We start from the raw sequence: 14,640 nt of genomic DNA on the forward strand, positions 1-14,640 counted from the left end.
CGTTGAGGACACATATGGACTTACTGGACGTTCCCGACACCATAACTTCGTTTTAACGCACCGCACCCAGCCGTTCAATCCCTAAATTCGATTGATCTTGGCCCGCAGTTTACCACAGGGATTAGCGCCCAACCCTCCGCCGTCCTATCTCACCAAGCTTCACCACTCCGCCGCTAGGTGGCCAGCCGTGGTCGCTTACATCAAAGGCGCCGACGGAGAGTTGCCGATCCAGGAAATCTCTAATCCATGGCCCTATCGCCGAGACCGCACCAAATCGGACGGACGGCCGGCGCACCACCGGGGTCAGACGCGGACGCCAAATTTGGCTCTGCCGCGCGGCGCCATGCGATGTGATGTCCTGCGGCGTCCCGCGCCGCGCCGGGTTGGCCGCAGCCGAGTCACGACCGGCACGGCGCGGCCGGTTTCACCTCAGATCGCCACTATCAGGCCGGTTTCAGTGTCGCGGAGAATCGCCGAATTTGGGCTGTGCAGCGCTGCAGCGTTCCACGGAGATCAGATCAGCCGACCTGCCTTAGACGGTCGCCAATGAATAGGTATGGCCGTGTGAACACACTGACAAGGGCCGTCTTGACCTTACAGCGGGCACGCGCTGATAGTATGGGCCGCGCGCGGGCCACGCCGTGCCATTGTGACCGAGACCTGCGCCGCGACGACCCTGATAACGAATTCCACGAACACGGACAAAGCCAAAATACGCACCAGCGAATCCCGGAGGCCCGCGGGCCGGCCGAGAAATTCACTGCGGCAGGCACCTAATTAGAATTCGACACAAGGTCACTGATCATACGACGGTTACTGGCCCTACTACGCTCTCAGATTTCATGACAAAGAAAGTTACAACAAACCTATTAAAATGAAGTATATGTACATATAAAGTGAGAAGCCATCATCCAATCAAGGATGAAGCCCTATGGAAGCCGGTCACTTAATGTGTTAACAATTTATCACATGATTAAAACAGCTTATGATGCCAGCCAGGGAAACGCGCCATTGCGACGAAACAGTTCAGGACATATCACCAAGACTTCCAGGACATATTACAGAGACCTCCAAGTAGCCGTCACAATAAACAAATCCAACCACGCTATTCGTCAAGTGTCGCCGATAGCCTAACCACGGCCAATACTTTCACGAATCGACGTGCGATCCCAACCAATGACAAGATACAGCCACGACCATAATCGGATGACCATACCAACACGAAATAAACAATCAGGGTACGGCGGAGAGTCAACGCACACCCGCGGCACCCTTAGCCAATGCCGTCTGGCCTTGTCTACTATCGCCCACGGCAGCTGCCTCCCAGTGCGGGCGGCAGCTGCTCTGACAGGCTCGGCTGCCAGCAGCGCCGCCAGTCAGTCGTCCTATGCCGTCCGTCAGCCGTCAGCCTACGAGCTGCCGTCATATGCGGTTCGGGCTACCGTCATATGCGGTCCAGCCTGGTCGTTCACACGGCAGTGGTGGCTGACGGCGCGGCGGATCAGTCACCGCACGGCACCGTTATCGGCGCTACAACAGCCGACGGAGCGATGGACAGATGGCTAGAGGGATAGACGGAGGGATAAGCGAGAATAGAGAATAGACGGATATATGGATAGACGACAGGCAAGAATAAAAGGTTCGACGGAGACGGGCGGACGGCAGAGGAATGGTCGGCCGTGCCACTTCCCCGTCAGTTATGAAGACCCTCATTCCGCTGAAACAAGTTCCCAGCGCCATACCCATCCCATCCTGCAGCGCTATCGCCTTTCGGCCAGGTAAATTGCCGCGAGGATCAATCTTTATCCAACCCTACCCGCATCACCACGCCTTTCAGCTGTAGTCTGTTTCCCCGCCGCGAGGATCGAACGACACCCCACGCCAGCTTCTATCGCTGCCGCACTTCGCTCGTGGCTTCTAAAGGCTGAAACAGACTCTTTCCGCGTTCAGGAAATCGCATGCGAGAGCCTATTCAAATACATTGTAATTCTTCTCGCAACAATCGCTTGCGGCAGGTGCGTGCGATTGATGCGAGCGTGCTTCCATGTATTTGAATAGGCTCTCGCATGCGATTTCCTGACTGCGGAAAGAGTCTGTTTCAGGCTTAAGGGGCAAGGAAAGTGCATTGATACGCAGATGATTGCAGTGCACGCTCGATTGCGATTATATAGGTTAGCGTGAGGTTACCGGAAGTGCCGGGCCCCGTCGCTCGTAGCTCCCACGGTGTGCAGTTTTTACTCATATTGAACCTTCCGTGCGCATATGTGACTCATCTATCAATGCATGCATGCAATCGCTCCACATAGCCGTACTACATACATATACGGTACACTACACAGCGCAGCTACTGTCTCACAAAATCCGACCGGCAATCATTCAAGCGTTACGCTCAGCATATCACCGCCAGCAGGCAGGGTTCCCATCCACTGCTACCTAGCATCAAAGCATAGCCCACGTCAGCGCCAGCGCAGGGGACCGAATACGGAGCCCGTCAGGGATGTGTGGTCCCGTCCCGTATAAGGCGACCCGTGCCGTACACGGGCCGGCTCGGTATACTCACGGGGTGGCGGGCTGAGCGACGTCATCAGGTCCATCCTCAGACTCACTGACGGTGGCGTCCTGTAAAACAGCGGGGAGCGGCAGTCAGGTCAGCGCGGGGTGTGAAAGAAGAGGGGTCAGGGTGCAAAGATGCTCGATGGACGGGGTGGCGAGCGATGTCATGGGAAATGTAATGGAGGGAAGGCGGTAGAGGGTGACAGCGCGACAGACGGCGCCGCGCGGGCTGGGGGGAAGGAGGGTCAGAGTGCAAAAGATACGTGAGGGATGGGGCGGCGCGTGGGGCTAGAGGGGAATGCAGACGGTACCCGGTACGGACAGGGCGAGCAGGCGCCACGCGGGCTACGGAGGCCTCTCGGAAAGCGGTCACCAGACTAGCCGGCACTGAGCGCAGCAAAGTTGCACGCCCGAGAAACAGAACGTACCCTTACAGACAGATTGTTTGAAATATTTATAAACCAAGGAATTGGAGCGAAACATAGCTGGCAGTCTTCTGCGTTAGTATGTCAGTCACTAGATAAGCATTTGGGTCAGAGATTAATAAACAATGCCAACAATATCAAAGCACTCTTAAAAATGACAAGTGTGAGGGATCCCCAATTGCTACTGTATGATAGTATCAGCTCTGTTGGTCCCATGAGCGATAATCCTACATAGTGGACGCTCGATATCATCGGAATGCATTGCATGATGGCGGGCTCTCCGTCCTGAATAGCGCACATCCTGCCAGTGGCGAATTATTTCGAGTGTTTGTGGAGAGGCTTAAGGGCGAAATATCAGCCAATATGAGTCTGTTTCCGGCGGTGCAGGGTCATGCAGGACGGCCATTTATATGCGGAACCGTTGCACCGTCACAAACCATGGCCCGCATCCCCAGCTCGCTCAGCTGTCCCTTCACGGCGGCTGCCGCAACAACAGTTGCGCGACAAAAGAAGGGTCACTCAGGATTTGAATACCATTCAGATTCAGTTCAGGTGGCCGGTGAAGGGAGGGCACTGGTGAAAGGATGCAGGACATCAAGCTTCCTAGATGGTCTTATGGAAGCAAAAACACCGTCCGAGGGAAAACAGCCACAGCGAACCTTTTATGGTCTTGACAAACAAAATCAATTGAGATGGTTCTCTTATAAAACGTGAATTGCTTCCGCTAGCAGTCCGAACTAGGAAGGCAGAATGTCACTGCTGGACATCCTGTCCTGCAGCTGACCAAGTTGGCAGTGGCGGCGACATTCCGTCGGGAAAGTTTCCAAGTGGGCGTCCCCACCCCGTCTCCGTCCCCAGCGGCCAGCGTCCACCGGCCCAGCGCCGCTCGCCTCAAAAGGCACTGAGAGTCCGCCGTCCGCCCAGCTGGCGAGCCTACTTATCCGGCTCCGGCCAAACCGAGCTGGAGCACTGCCGTACCAGTCACCGTGTGTATATGTGTGAGAGAGTGTATGGACTGGTAGAGACAGCCACCCACGCGGTAGCGCTAGAGCCGCCCCGCCGTTCCTGGGACAGTGACTCCGGTCCGGCTGCAGTGCAGGATAACTGACCAACAGACTCCCCGCCACACCCAGTTTCATAGAACGGCGGAAAAGTCCGCAACCCATGCTAATCTGTCAGCCTGCAGCAGCCGTGGTCAGGAAAGGTCACGTGTTGACACGGCGCCTGCGACTGGCCGACCGAAGGGGGCGTGCGCTTTTCCTCAGGAGTGGCCGAACCCCACCCCATTGCCAGCACCAGCCAGCACGGGGTCGGGCACCGGAGACCTACCGGACCAGGATCAGGAACTAGGCTGAATAAAACAGGTTGACCACAGTTCATGGAAAACGATGACCTCAAGCCGGGCGCGGAGGTAAAAATGGGTTCATTCGTTCATATCAGAGTGCAAATAGTGGACAGGTTCTGCAGGGTCTGAGAGGATTAGAACTAAAGTTAGTCGTGGAGCCGGGACAGCTCGACAAGATGGAGCTGCGAGCACAAAAAACGATCATCTTAAAAGCTATCCAATTCGTAAAACACCGATTGAGCCGATTCTCGTCATCACGGCACTAACTTCATCTTTAAAAGTGCCGGTCAGCATTCGTAAAACTCATTTGCTATGAGCTATGACCAAAACGGCTGGGTGGGATCCTACCGGGGTTGGTTTCAGCAGCCTTTTGCAGCGCTAACTCGAGGAACCTGCGTCACCAGAAGTCTCGGACATATGTGTTTACATTTTTACCTTCCGCGCCAATCCGGAGAAAACAAACCAGAGTTGGAGGCTCAACAGGGCCATGTTTGGTTACCTTATCCACAGCTTATCTGGTAAGCCGCCGGGACGGAGCTGTGTGGACAGAACGTCTGGGTTCACCTCACCGAACCTTCTCACAGGACCCGTTAGCCCGTTACCCTCTCGCCAGCCTTTTAGAATGAATTGGCCTCGGCAATAGAAATCTTCCTGGCCATAGCTCTCCGAAATCCACAATGTTTGACTGCACAGCGTAGGATGCCGGACTTCTGTCCCATTCTGATGTACCGTAAGGCCAGCCTTCACCTCAGCTTAGCCTTCAGCGACGCGCACCTCAGATCCCGTATTAAGCGCTACCATAACACAGCTGACCTCATGTACAAATGTTAATTCCGTCGTAAGCCCGGTCTTTGCATGGTTCTAATCAGGAAGTGGAACCCCAGTGTCCAAAGATGACAGCAACCGCAGCTCAGCGGCCCGACTCCGGAGTAGCTCATCACATGTAAATAAGCGCTCCGCAGCGGCGAAGGAGTCTTTCCTTACAACTAAGCGATCACGATTTACGAGTCGTATGACGTCACGAATAGTGAGACGTCACCTGTTTGCCATGTAATGACGTCAATCACCGCAGGAGCAAACCGATTGATGAGCAATGATCATGTTCCTCTAATCAGAAACTTCGAATTTCCCGTTGGCGTCGTCGGTTGATGCAATGCTTGCCGAGGTTCACGCAGGGATAGTACCTCAGCGATGGCCGCATTACATGGCTTTCGAACGAGATATGCGGATTAACTCACGCATTATACCTATCTAGTTGATAAAGGCGATCCTGGCTTATGGCTACACTTGAAACCACCAGTATGCGCTCTATGCATCATTGCCTCAATGCAGCAAAGGCCAAGTTACGCGTCAGAACGCCTAAATAAAAATGAGCAATGCCGCTATTGCAAGAGGCGAATTAAATAGGCATTTCAAGACGTTACCGCTAAAATGAAAATTACGACAACTAAAAAAGGTTCTCTAAATGATCAGCTCAGTCGAATGAGAAAATAAATAGCTATCAAGTAGTAGGCATAATACCTACCGTATTTAACAGCGTTACATCTGAGTGCTTCTGTATCACAGATCACATATAAAGCCAATATTTCAGTTCGGTCGCTCTTGACGACAGACCAGCTACAAGCATCAACTGACCAACTTCAATCCGACTGAAACCTAGCCGTTCCACCAGCGAACCGGAAAAACAAGCCAGCTCAGTGGTGGGCCCAGATGGAGACTGCTGTTCCGCAGATAACAAGAGAGCTGATTCGATTCGAGCACACCCTACAAGTCCCACGACGAGCTTTGTCCCTACCAGTCACTGCAGCGTACAGTAGGTCTACTAAAAAAGTCCCCCGCTCCAGAGGCGGCCGGCCGGCCGAACCCCCGGATTCCAGCCCCGACTCTATTGCGCAGGCCGCGGCAGTGACACGGGTCAGGTCGCGGCGCCCGGCGAGTGGGTCAGTTGGCGGCGGCCGGCCGTGGAGTGAGGACGCCGTGTGTGGGGCGCAGAGATGCCGCAGTGCAGAGCCGGGGAAGATAGTGACTCTGCACGATGCCGGAAACGATGCCTTTGTGATCTAAATTAAACACCTGCACTGCAGTGCATATCCTCCCTTGCCCCATTCCTATTATATCATCATCCTTCAATAATCCATAATGACCATTCAACGCAAGCAAGCAAACAAAACAACCCGTTTAGTGGCGACATCATCTCGGATAAAAAAGCGACAGTGATGATTATAATTGACTTTGCGCGAGGGCAAATCGAGGGGTATATATGTATCATATGCCGAGTATTTTATTCCCATCTAGCAAATTAAGATTGGGGATCTTGTCCAACAAGTCAGCGGCCGTTCTAGACACAGATAAATGCTTTGTTTTCGGTCGCATCATTATCTGCAATAATTCGAAGCGAGGTTTAACCCTCGCCGGCCGAGAAGAAGGGGTGGGTGCCGCCACCATGTATTTTTTCTTTTGCGGTAGCTCAAAGCATACTGATGATAGAAGGCTGACATTTCCTATGCCTTACATTTGATTCAAGCCGGATCATTTGAAATCAACCACGTTTTCATGTCAGGTCACTTAACTATGACGTCTTAAGTAAACCTCTGCAGACTGCACGGTTGTCGGTTATAAAATGATGCAAATCCGTAATGCACTTAGTGTCATATAAGCATAATGGGAAAATATGGAATCTGCTAATTTGGCGTCGGAAATGAGCTAAAACTATACCTCACGCACATGAAATAGTGACTTCATACATTCTTGGCAAGGTTTAATGCTTCACTTTTGCATTGTTCACCTTGCGTGACGGAGTGCTCGTCAATAGGAGTGCTCGTCAATAACTCCCGATCAAAATGAGCTAGCCAGTCGGGACAGCCATCAATGGACTCTGCAAGACTGGTCGAATCAAATGTTATGCAGCATGTCCTCCTTTCAACAGCTTCGTTACCTGTGTTGCCCTAACATGACATTGACCTAAACATCCTAAATTGCTTCACCTAAGCAAAAAAGCATATAAATCGACGCGTCTGAGAACAGAAAACAAGATTGTATCGAAATGACGATAATGCGACCTTTTTTTGCGAAGTTATTCACCAAGAACCGATCCAATGCCTTGGGGGCCCTTGACCTGCCCTAAGAGGTCACTGATATTTTAAAATGGGGTGACAGTCGCTGCGTCACGTAACGACGCAAGCGCTCGTTTTTTTTCCGCGAGGCTCTAGCAATTAGCTCAATTATAGGAGCTAAACATGGGGTTGGGGAATCGCTCCCTTCTCACTCACTATTTGGCCGGCAAAGTGTTTGCAATTATTGTTAAAATCTAACATTTTAAGATTTCAAATGATCCATTTTTCCCGCCCAAGTCTTTCAATTCAAGGTCATAACACCAGGTCACGTCAAGTGACCTTACCTCAAGGAAAGTTCCTGTGCTCATCATATCTAAATACATCGACTAACCGATCGCTTTAGAACCTTCAGCGATTTCAATGGGCAACAGTATATGTATTTGAAACGTTTACTTTGCAAGTTTGGCATTGCTGACAGAAAGGTCGGGTCAATTTTGAGATCGCTAAAGTCAATGGGAGAAAGTTGAACTGCGCTTTTTTTGACGGAACGCATAATAAACACTCTGAAAACATGTGGTGCCTGATGAGATACAATACTGAATGAGAAAATTGCTTGTTTTGTTGGGAGCCATCTTTTTCGGTCTGAGAAGGCCCTTGCAGAGCTATGACATAACTATGCTCTGGTGTAGTAATTTGGTTGTGCGAGCCAGCGACAGTGATCTGCGGACTCCGGAAGCGTGACTGTTCCCGTGGGACGATTGCCCTGTCGGGCGGTCCAGCCGTCTCCCCAACGGTCACCCGAAGAGGGTTATGTGTCTTGGAATGGAACCGACATCAACTACAGGTTGGCTGGTGGGGTGACCTCCAGTCCAGAGAGGGAAGCATGAAGACTAGGGGCGATGCGGATTGGTTTTTCCTGAGGATAGCGAGGACGGAAGGAATCTAGCACCCTTGACCCTTCCTTATACTGAATGTATCTCAGGCTGTTAAATCTCCTAAGCGTTTTTTTCTCGACATCGTCAAGGTGTCAAATAACTCGCGCAAAAAGCGGCCGATCGCGACGAAACTTTCAGTACCCTCGCATTGATAAATTTTACACCTACCCTGAAAATTTCATGACCCTGACCCAAATGACCTTTGACCATCTGAATCACCTGAAGGTCAGGTCAGGTCATTGACCTTTGGTGACCTCGGTTCACTTTTTCGAGTTTTACATGTTTCTACGCTAGTTTTTGGAGCTGAATTCGAATTTAGCAACCATTTGAACATTTACGAAGTAGTTTTGGTGCCTTCGTAAAATGTTACGAAGCTGTCAGAGGCGGATGACAGGTATTACGAATACCCGTCGTGACCCCTACCGGTTGACCTGACCTGACCTGACCTGACCTGGTCTAAATGCTTTAAGACATCATCTCTGATCAAAACTACACGATATTCGTGATCAGCACCCCGGAAAACCCCATAGCAGCCACACTTTACGACTTTCTAACAAGTCCCCATTTTCTCGACTTTCGGGTCATTGACCTGACCTGGAAGGTCACCCGATGACCTAGGACCTTAAAATTGGGTATCATCGGCTTCCTCTCGTGACGGGCAACACGCTCGTTTTTTCCGCGAAGCTCTAGCTCAATCAGGGGCCAAGCGCGAGGGGGGTCGTGCCACCCCCCCCCCCCTTGTGCCGTCGAAGGATGCAAAATAGCCTGTGCCGGCGAGGGTTAAAGATCACTTTTGATTCATTCGAAGCGTTTTGATAAGAGGAACACGAGGCTGGTAAATTAATTTCATGCAAGTTTAGCTTTAAACTTCTAGTGTTTGTGGAGAAGCAATTGGTTTTCCCATAATACCGATGGTGGCATTTGCTGTTATTTACGTGCTAAGCCGTTGACCTGAATTAAATCTGACAATATTATTCAGACATAGCGGTAAACGAGCTGCTTGTTGTGTTAGGTTAGACTCTTTCGGTCGATTTCAGAGTGGGAAGGATGACAGGAATTAGGGGGAGACAGGGGGCTTGGGCGGGAGTCCTGAGCCTCATGCTCCGCTGGAGCCGAGCCCATCACGTGGGTTGGATTGCCCTGACACATGGATAGCCCTGGGCGGTGTTTCACGGCCCCGCGCTGCAGCACGCTGCGCTGCGCTACCATGCATTGTAGCGGCGGTTGATATGAATTCGGCTCCACGCTAGCGTTACGAGCTTCCGAGTCTGTTGATGTTTCCATGGAAATTGGAAACCCAATGCACCGGTGCGCACAACGCACCCTGTCCAAGCAAAATTTTACCATCGATGACCTCTGGTGACATGACCTTTTGCTCCGAACCGATGTAAAATTGGCTGAAGTATTTTTTCTTCTTTTTGCTACTTTCGACGCTACTTCGAATACCACTTAAATGCCCAAATTAGAAGAGTCAGACATTTTGTTTTTCTCACAGACAATGACAATACAAAAATAATGTAATATGACCAGACGTTTCGACAACAAAGTGCCTTCGTCAGTGGAAAACAAGATATAGGCTTTACATCGATAAAGAATATAAATTTTTTATACATTTCTTATCTTCTATATTTTTTATCGATGTAAAGCCTATATCTTGTTTTCCACTGGCGAAGGCACTTTGTTGTCGAAACGTCTGGTCTTATTACATTGTTTTTGTATTGTCATTGTCTGTGAGAAAAACTAAATGCCCAAAGCTGAGTTATAAGAATGATGCTCAATCTACATTTCCCCTCCAACAGGGCTTGAGAGTCTAGGCATTCCTGTGGGGCACGGGCTAACAATGACTATCTCATAATCATTGTGGCCATGAACATCTACTGCCATTCTTTAACACCGGTTTCGCTGCGCTGAGCGGTGGCCGTCTCGTTTGTTGGATTCTACAGCTGGCTGGCGGAAAGCGTTACCGGCCGCCCGTCCACCGCCCGCGGGCCGGACCGAGCGGTCCCGCTGACCCTACCTGACCTGAGCCCGGCGCGATATGGGACGGGCAGACGGGGGTTCGGCTCAGCGAAGGCAGCGCCCACTGGTGCTGGGGACTTTTTTAATAGACCTACTGTACATTCATTGAAAAATCGGCAGCCACCCCAGCCGTGTAGAACAAAGGCGCCGTAGATGACAGTAACCAGCCCACGAGAATCGATAATTCCCCGGCCGGTTCTCGGCGGCACGAGGCGGCGGCCGTCTGCGCTCCGCCCGTTCGTCATACTCTGGTGGGCGAGACACGTGTTTTCGACTCACCGCTCGGCTGAGGAAATCGCACACGCGCGACGCTACGCCGAGCCGAGGCCCCGTCGAGCCGTGCTCGCCCCGATGACAGCACTTGAGTTTGACAGGCTGTCAGGCAGCGCTGGCGTCAGCGATGACGACCGTGGCGATGACGGCTGCGAATATTAAAGGCAGCAGAAATGACGAAATCAACAACACTGGCGATGTTCAGAAAAGCGCTCTACGCAGGACTGAGCGGAAGCGAGACGCAGCGGAAAGGAAGGACGAACCATCACTGAGCCGGGTCAGCTAGGCCAAAGAGTCCCGGCGTCATACTCACACGGAGCGCCCCACACCGTACCGACTACCGACAGCAGCGGTGGCGCGTGTCGCGCTGTCCACCAACCCATGGAGAGGGCAGGCCGACCGGGGGACCGGGGTTCCGGACAAAAAGTCAAATGATAAAAGGTAAAAGGATGATTAGTCAACAGACATTACGTCAAAAGCACGAAGTCAAAAATCTTAAAAGTCAACAGGTAAAAGGTCAACAAAGAGGAAAGTCAAAAGGCAAAAAGTCAAAAAGGATAAAACGTCAAAAGATAAAAAGTGAAATTGTCAAAAAGTCAATGAACAAAAAGTCAACTAGCATAGAAGTCAAAAGACAAAAAGTCAAATGGACATAAGGTCAAAAGCCAAAAAGTAAAAACGGCAAAAAGTCAAATTGCCAAAAAGTAAAAAGGACAAAAGTCGAAAGACAAAAAGTGAACAGGACATAAAGTCAAAATCCAAAAAACCAAAAGGACAGAAAGTCAAAAGGACAAAAAGTCAAAAAAACAACAAGTCAACCGGGCATGAAGTCAAAATAAAAAGTCAAAAGTTCAAAAAGTCAAAAAGACATATAGTCAAAGTCCAAAAAGTCAAAAGGACAAAAAATCAAAGGGACAAAAAGTCAAAAGGACAAAAAGTGAAGAGGACAAAGGTCAAAAGACGAAAAGTCAACAGAACATAAAGTCAAATTACGAAAAAAATCCAAAGGACAAAAAGCCAAAATCCAAAAACTCAAAAGGACAAGTCAAAGAGACAAAGTCAATGACACCTGGATCATCAGTCATTACATACATGAGATAACATTTACAAACAGCTGTACACAATTAAAGGAAAAGGGCCACCTTCGTGAAATATGAAGATATCGTTGTTTTTCATTTAGACATTATTATTTTTCATTTTCTTTTTAAAACTGGTGCCAGAAGTGCACAATTCGCGAAAAAGTATTTAAAACTATTTAACATATTGGTACTATGTTGATACTCTCTACGGCACCTACTGTATGATGGCATAGCGATGACGTCACACTCAAGCCAATCAGCGTTCAGAAGACAGACTCGTCGGATTGTGTCAGATAAGCTGATTGGTTAAAGCTGAGCTGGTTGGAGCTGATTGGTAAAAAACCAAAGCCTCGCCGCGGGTGGCTGTATTGTCGGATAAGAACGCATTCCTGGGATAAGGACGCATTCCTGGCGTATTTTCTTTTAAAATTGCCGATAACTACGAATGGAGGCCGAAATCGGCCGTAAGGAGGTAGACAGATAGGTTTTCGGACACGGGCTTAGGGCTACAAGATGGCTATCTCAGTTTCAATCCCCATGTTAAAGGTGGCCCTTTTCCTTTAAGCAGGATGCTGCACAATATAACCTGCATCATTGGACATTGAAGCGAGACTGCCTCCATTGCACGACTGATGGGGATTCCCATGGCCCGCAACCGCGACTCAGCTGGTCACACGGGCATGCTTGGCTGAAATCTGACACACATCCGTTGACACTTACGTGCTAGGTGGGAGCTCGCTCGCATCGTAAGGTTGTCATGAGGCAGCGTTACATGATCCTTCGAGACAACTGACTGTCCCAGGCGCAGTTTACTGGAATTATTTCAACAAATATAGTAGCCCGGAATGTTATCGATACGAAAGGTTTCGCTTGTTCAAATTTCCTATATTGTGTAGGGAGACGTTTCTCATCAATTGATTCCGTCACGGGTTCTATTAGCGATTTCACACTTTTATTATAGTTCAAGCGTATTGTATGGTACAATGGTACAATAGTAAAGCGCGTCGTTTCTTTTAATCACCGTTCCATGCTTCTATCCTCAGGATACGGAAATCCTTCTCCTCCACGCCGCAACCCCCTCCGGGCTGGACAGGCAACTTTATCTCATGCGGGCTGCTGGAGCGGCACCGCTGCTCCCGAGGGAGCGCACCCCGTAGCCGGGTGCAGTGAGTACCTTGGGGCTGATCGGCCTGTCCTTCGGGATGGGCTCAGCCCCGGTGACTCACTAGGATGCCTGCCCAGACCAATGTCTCCCCCTAATTCCTATCATCCTTCCGGCTCTGAAATTGTCTAATTGGACCGAAAGGGCCTAACCCAACAAAACAAACAAATTTCTTTTAAATAGGTGGAAGTTGGAACGAGAGGCAATTGTGTGATTGTCGGATTATCCTGCGTTGAAAGGAACGCTCATATCAGCATCAACAGACAACAACCTGTTAATATTCACGGACTGCATACAATTAAGGTGACCAATTTTCATCGAAAGGTACGGACCTCATACAATTAAGGTGACCAATTTTCATCGAAATGTATAGGTCAATTCAGTTATCGAGATGCGATTGCTAAAAACACAATTTTTTAGTACCTCGGAGCTGTGACGTCCAAAGAGAGGTGACAAGTATAGCGCATTGTGGCCACCAGTTACTGTCCCTCTCCTTCATCTTCGCCTCCGCCCTACGTCTCCTTATCGGAACTGCCCCCCCCCCCCCCCCCCCCCCGCCACCAGCAGGCACAGTACGCCAACTTTATATAGATAAGTTCACATTCCCAATATACTTTTAAAAATAGGTAGGAGCGTTCTTATCGGTAGTGTCGGGGCACGTACGGAGACGCGCCGAGCTAGACGCGCTATGCGGTGCAGCCGGCGCCCAACGGGCGGCGGCCGGGGATCAGGTGGCCCGGCGCGGGTCAGTCGCCGACCGGAGACGCGGGCTGCGGCGTACTTGTACCGACTTAGTTAACGACTGCTGTTGAAGACTACTTTTTGCTGTTGACTACATTTTGCGCATCAACTTTTCGCGCACCTATAAACTATTTGCTTGTTGACTTTTTGTGTGTTGACTTTTAGCGTGTTGACTTTTAAGCATGTTGACTTTGAGCGTGTTGACTTTTAGCATGTTGACCTTTCGCGTGTTGACTTTTAGCGTGTTGACTTTTAGCGTGTTGACTTTTAGGCGTGTTGACTTTTAGCGTCTTGACTTTTTGCGTGTTGACTTTATGCGTGTTGACTTTTAGCGTGTTGACTTTTAGCGCGTTGACTTTTTGACATGTCGGCTTTTTGTCTCTTTGACATTATGTCTTTTGACTTCTTGCGTGTTGACTTTTAGCTTGTTGACTTCTGGCGTGTTGACTTTTTGGCAGGTTGACTTTTTGTTCATTTGACATTTTGTCTTTTGACTTCTTGCGATGTTGACTTTCTGTCTGTTGACTTAATGTCCTTTGACTTTTTATCCGTTTACTTTTAACGTTTTGACTTTTCATCCGGGAATCGGCCGACCGCGCAGCGACCAACTTTGACAGCAGAATTAGTTGCCACTTCGGAAACAATGGCACCAAAGTGTCACAATTTCTGATCAGATTCAGATAAGGGTATTCGAGGCACACAAAGGGTGCCGTGTGAGACTCCATGGGTGTAGCAAATGTTTTGCTGGGCGATGGTTATTGATCATAGGTATTGCACCACATCACGATGATCCTGGAACGCTGCAGCCTGCAGCGACCATTTTCCCGTCGTTTCTGACCAGTTGAACTCGTGCCAACTGGGCCAAGAGCAGCCAGCTCAGTCAGCTGTCTGTGTGCGACCATAGCGCCGCATCGACGGCATTTCTTGGCGCGCGGCGGGCCGCTGACGCCGAACGGGGCAGTGTTAGGTAAACTGGCGCAGCGCGGCACAAACGCCTCAGAAGCGGCGCGGCGAGCCGAGCACCACGGGCGGGCAACTCCGACCCAAGGTTATCT

The 14,640-nt window shown here is 50.1% G+C and overlaps 1 protein-coding gene across 1 annotated transcript in view; it reads right to left on the reverse strand.

Moving 5' to 3' along the window:
• Positions 1 to 14,640, reverse strand: part of LOC122380182 (protein phosphatase Slingshot-like) — a 54,932-nt gene that overhangs the window by 33,020 nt on the left and 7,272 nt on the right. Inside the window, exon 3 of the mRNA XM_043363117.1 lies at positions 2,561 to 2,619. Within this exon, the coding sequence (XP_043219052.1) occupies positions 2,561 to 2,619 (59 nt within the window). The remainder of the gene's footprint in view (positions 1 to 2,560; positions 2,620 to 14,640) is intronic.

This window comes from Amphibalanus amphitrite, unplaced genomic scaffold (genome assembly GCF_019059575.1).
Source record: "Amphibalanus amphitrite isolate SeventyFive unplaced genomic scaffold, NRLGWU_Aamphi_draft 000092F_arrow, whole genome shotgun sequence".
NCBI lineage: Eukaryota > Metazoa > Arthropoda > Thecostraca > Balanomorpha > Balanidae > Amphibalanus > Amphibalanus amphitrite.